Source organism: Saccostrea cucullata, unplaced genomic scaffold, assembly GCF_032062105.1.
Source record: "Saccostrea cucullata isolate Sc308-1 unplaced genomic scaffold, CSIRO_AGI_Scuc_v1 ctg1423, whole genome shotgun sequence".
In the NCBI taxonomy this organism is placed as follows: Eukaryota; Metazoa; Mollusca; class Bivalvia; order Ostreida; family Ostreidae; genus Saccostrea; species Saccostrea cuccullata.
Window position 1 is genome coordinate 97,501 of NW_026921181.1, and position 5,464 is coordinate 102,964.

The following is a 5,464-nucleotide window of genomic DNA, read 5'->3' on the forward strand; positions in this document are numbered from 1 at the left end:
CATGAAATAAATAATAAACACAAACTGAAAGTAGAATAGCAACAAATAGTTTCTATAATGAATTTCCAGATATCTGACTACCATGGTAGCCACTGGGAAACTTGACTTACATTGGTGGAAAGTCATTCGTCAGTTCTCTTTTTCATTTTTGTCTCGGCTCTCTTCTTTGGTCTCCATATTATTCAGGTCAGGGTGTGTTGCCGTTCTGAAAATTAGAGTTATCGCTCTTACAACGTTATACACACTTGGAGACCCCCCCCCCCCCCCTTTTAACTTCCTTTTTACAAATGCCTACGATTTACTTAGCTCGAGTCTGAAGATCGTCAGACTCACATTGCTCTCTTCTCTATATACATTTATTAATCTCTGGACATAAACAAAAATTGTTTATGTATCATGATTCTTCTAGCTGATTATTTGACTGAGATGGCATGCAAGAACCAACTGTTATGGCCTACAATAAGAAATGATTTATGCCAATTAGGAAATTGTTTGATGTACTCCGACCGACCCATCGAAATTGCTCCTACCCAATCATTTTTTTTTTCCAGCACTTTGAATTTTTTTATTAGTTTCTATAGTATATACAAAGATTTTTTCTAGAATGCTTTTTGATTTAAAATTTTATAGCAAGCTATCCGTGTGTAATGAAAATATATATATATCAATTTCCGAGTCTGTGATTTTAATGACAGTTATCATTTTGTCCAACAGTGTAAAGCCAAAAAAAAAAAAAGAATGATAATAAAAATAAATAAATATCTACCTACCTACCCACTTTGAAAATTGTGGGTCGGAAATCATCAAACAGAAATATTTTAATGATGGTACTACCATATTTCAATTCCAAAACTTCATAATCTTGAATCCTTACAAACAAAGATGCATAGCTAGTTCCAGTAAATGTTCAACTAAGCCTCTTTCTTTACTCCTCACTAAGATATTTTAAAATACTTAACAGAAGTGAAGAAGAAATGATACAGGCAGTTCTGGCTTGGTGCATGTATAACTGTAAAGTTCTGATACAGTGTATATATACCCGGTATGACCTTTACCTAGAGCTGCACACGTTACCATATTTCGCCTCTCCCAAATATGTCACATTTACTGGCTTGGAAAAGGGGATTTTTCCTCCATGGCTTTGTGTGGAGATAATGTTCTGAATTCCAATATTGGCAATAACAGGATACATGGGTGGAGCTGAAGCCTCGATCATGAACTTCCATGTCTGCAACTGCATGCCTCATAATAACCTCCACCAAATTTACTTCATATTACTTTAGATCACTAAATTTTCGCGATATCTTATTTTTGCGAGAAAGTCATTGTCTCTTTATTAGCGAAACATTATTTTTACGATTTTTTTCATTCCTCTATATAATCGTAAGGAATATTTTGACTTTATAGTACGTGAGAATGAAATTTTAGTAAGCTCATTAGTCTCGGGTAACCGTTATTATGCGAAAATAAAGTTAGAACCCGTGAATAAAAAGTTATTTACAGTATATGAATTTGGTGTGAGTAGCTAGGATCAGTATAGTGCAAGTATTATGGTTGTGACTTCTCAGGAGGAATATTAATCATCTCCACCAAACATTACCGGACTGTTGAGATTTAAAGCTTTTACCAAGGCATACATGTAATTATACTAGTAAACATTCATGTCCTGCACAAGTCCCAAGATGACTTTATCTTTGAAGCTGCTCTAAAGAGGTTCCTCTGTCTCATAAAAAATATTCTGCAAGTTCTTCAATGTAAGCTCTTCAGTTTTCAATAGCCAAATTTCTGAGATATACATGACTATCCTGATGACCATAGAGTGAGAAACAACTCCTGTGTAGAAACTAATAGCTCTAAACAATTTTCCATTCCCTACATTGGAATACGATGGATTCCAAAGAGCTAAATCCACGAAGTGCAAAAATCGGTCCAGTCATCAAATTAAATAAGGATAATATCTCTGTAAATAATTTTCTTCTTCCTCTCACTTTGATTTTCCTAAAATATTAGGCCGATTTAAGCCCCTCGTTGATTTAGCTCTTCAGAAAGAAACCCATCCTGATGCTGAACCTCAGCTCCGTGTCGATCATGTAGACTAAGTGTGCATTAATTAATATGTCATTAAAATTGAAGCCATATAAGATTGTAAGTGTTCAACATAAATGAAACAAAAGCTATTGTAATTTTGTATTCACAACAAAAAGTCTGTGAGCCAATGCTCATTTGTAAACGTTATACCCCACTCTGACGTGAAAATACTGATACTGACAGACGCATGGATAAACAGGAAGTTGACATCAAAGAACAAGATAGGGCAAGGGTCATATTCAGCCCCCTCTGCAAAGATGTTCATATCAGTCCGAGAGATAGTATTGACTGTAACACTCAAGAAATGTAAGTTTTCCTTGGTAACTATACAATAAAGTTGCTTAGCAACACAGCAAACATGGCAACAACATCTCTTAAGAATCACTGCAATATTCATTTGAATGATATTAATTTATGATCAGTCAAAATCTGCATATTTTATTAACTAAATCTTTGTTAAGAGGAAATATCCCTCTCCTCCAAATTTCACCAATTTTTTTTTTTTTTTAATTCCGAACATTCCATCAGCATGTTCTCTACTAATGTAACATAATACTTAGCGTTCTACCACGATTATTGCGGAGATCAAAGAAATGCCGCGGACATTATTCTCCAATAAATCACGAACGTCATCAAAAAATTATCAGATCAGAAACACGTATCAGACCTGAACAATATTCAAATGTATGTTTGGCTGTAGAATGAAATACTTGTTTAAACCACATCGATGTGTCGTCTTTTGCAGTATAAACACTGTAAATTGCATCAAGTTGCTGATGAATGTCGGTTTTTATAGCTAAGCGGGGCTATTCCGCGGACCTCCCTACATATTTAAACAACGTGATTTTAGTCCCAGTAAAGCAGTAAAACAGGAACTTGATTTTGTTATTGTATATTCATAAAAATTAATCAATACATGTAACAAACAAATTTGTAATTTAAAAAAGACTATTTTTAATGCAACGAAAGTTTAAATCGTCTGCATTCTGTATGTACAGGTAAGCAAACAAATTTTCCCTCTGGTGTTAAATGGAACAGCGTAATCCAGAAATAGTGACCTAATTCGTTTCTCTATAGAGAAAACGATCAGTTGTATTTATCGACCTTGGTAGAATAGAAATAAAGTCCGCGTTTTCGTGAATGATGCAGGATAACCTCCGAGGTCGAGAAATGCAGGCACGTAGCTTCGTGAAAGTGGGGGGGGGGGCAGCCAGAGAAAATTTTTTTTACTTACCTGAAAAAGCTCACAAGCAAAAAAAAAAAAAGGAAAAAGGTTGCCCAGAGTCGAAAATCCTATTTCGTGGTGTGTGTGTGTGTGTGTGGGGGGGGGGGGGGGGTAAACTTTTTTTCAGTGTCAACAACTTTCAGTACCAATTCTAATACTACATTTTCGGTACATCACTAAAAGTGGGGGGAGGCTCCCCCCCCCCCCCCCCCCCCCCGTTGCTACGCCCCTGAAATGTTTGAAAGATAAAAGCCGAGGCGTTAGGTTGTGGCCCTGTCCTAATTTATCAATTTAAAATCTACACTACTTCAGGATGCTTCCACATAAGTTTCAGCTTTCCTGGCCCACTGGTTCCTGAGAAGAAGATTTTTAAAGATTGTTCCTATATATATTTCTACGTAAAAATTGTATTCCTTATTATGGCCCCACCCTACCCCCAGGGGTCATGATTTTAACAATTTAGAATTTACACTACTCTAGGATGCTTCCACATACGTTTCCTCTTTCCTAGCCCAATGGTTCTTGAGAAGATTTTTAAAGATTGTTCCTACTTGTATATATTTCTATGTAAAACTTGGATTCCATATTGTGGCCCCTCCCTACCCCGGGGGTCATGATTGTTATCATTTAGAATCTACACTACCCCAGGATGCTTCCACATAAGTTTCAGCTTTCCTGGCCCACTGGTTCTTGAGAAGAAGATTTTTTAATGACCCCACCCTATTTTTGTATGTTCTTGATTATCTCCCCTTGGAAGGGGACCTGGCCCTTTATTTTAATAATTTAATTCCCCTTCACCCAAGGATGCTTTGTACCAAGTTTGGTTAAAATTGGCCCAGTAGTTCTTGAGAAGAAGTTGAAAATGTGAAAAGTTAACAGACGGACAGACAGCTTAACGGACGACGGACAATGGGTGATCAGAAAAGCTCACTTGAGCTTTCAAAGCTCAGGTGAGCTAAAAATGACAAACCTATAAACAAAGATTTGCCAAAATTTCATTTATCTGCAATCAGTCATATGATTACATATATTGTGTAGTGATATCATAATCATAAGATACTTAAACAATGAAATGCTTACTTTGGTTGTTAGTACAGAAATTAATGTCGCAGATATTGCAGAAAAAATACATAACTCGCGTAAGCAGTTTATGTTAATTTTTTCTGCAATAGCAGCAACGTTATAATTCCATACTAACAACCAAAGAAAGACATTTTATAGTTTGAATTTATATATCTATATAAATAATCATTAAGGGACTCCGATCCTCAACCAGGAAGGACAACTCTTTAATTTATAATTTAATTCAAAAAGTCTCAAAATGAAGCTTGAAAATTAAATCTTTTCATGCAATAATTTTCATTATATACCTCTCAACGTGCTTCAAGGTTCTTTAAAGTTCTCAGAAAGATCTAATTAAAAGTCGAAATTTTTACCCTGTAATTAAAGCATTTTAAAATTACAAATTATGTGAAGAAATTGATGTTCATTTTAATCTAACCATAGATATGAAATTAGAAGTGATTTATGGAGCATTGCAATGACAAGAGATTAATCTTTAAACATTTTGCATTGTAAAATGATCGAAGTAAATAAAAGAAAAAGTACATTATATGTAATTATAAAAATTTTGGAATTTCTTAAAAAGCCTGGATAGTTACCTATGATTTTTAATAACTCTATTGAATTGAAAAATTAAACAGAAAGCTGAATCCCCCAATAATATTTTGCTGATATATATGTGGGTTCCAGTATAGAAAACATAGCTACTATCAAAGACCTATTACTAGTATATAATTATTAGTAGCCAGTAGGTCGAGGTCTGGTGCTACTTTATTTTCGTGCCCCCCCCCCCCCCCCCCCCCTGAATAAAAACGTCTGATGACCCATTTTAAATTGCTTCCTACCATGCCTACGGGTCTGCAGAGGGCGAGTATAGTATTGATAGTTGTATTGATAATGTTCATTATGTTGATATAGATCAAATCAAAACACAGTATAAATTTACGTGATTTAGGCTTTATATAACCGTAACGCTTCCATGTAACTGGTGACGCTCGGCTCTCCGTAAATCTCCGAATGGGCTCGTCGGAGATTTACGGAGACAGTCGAGTGTCTTCGTGAACGAGATTGACATGAAAACTCCCGAGG

The 5,464-nt window shown here is 35.5% G+C and overlaps 1 protein-coding gene across 2 annotated transcripts in view; it reads right to left on the reverse strand.

The window, feature by feature from the left end:
* LOC134259375 (uncharacterized) overlaps positions 1 to 207 on the reverse strand; it is a 2,425-nt gene extending 2,218 nt beyond the window's left edge. The window contains exon 1 of one of the 2 annotated variants that reach the window (XM_062741966.1): positions 111 to 207. In XM_062741966.1, coding sequence (XP_062597950.1) covers positions 111 to 112 — 2 coding nt within the window. In that variant the 5' untranslated portion in view covers positions 113 to 207. Of the gene's footprint in view, positions 1 to 101 lie in introns of both variants that reach the window. The other variant, XM_062741967.1, reaches the window with a different exon arrangement.
* Between the last annotated feature and the right edge of the window lie 5,257 nt (positions 208 to 5,464).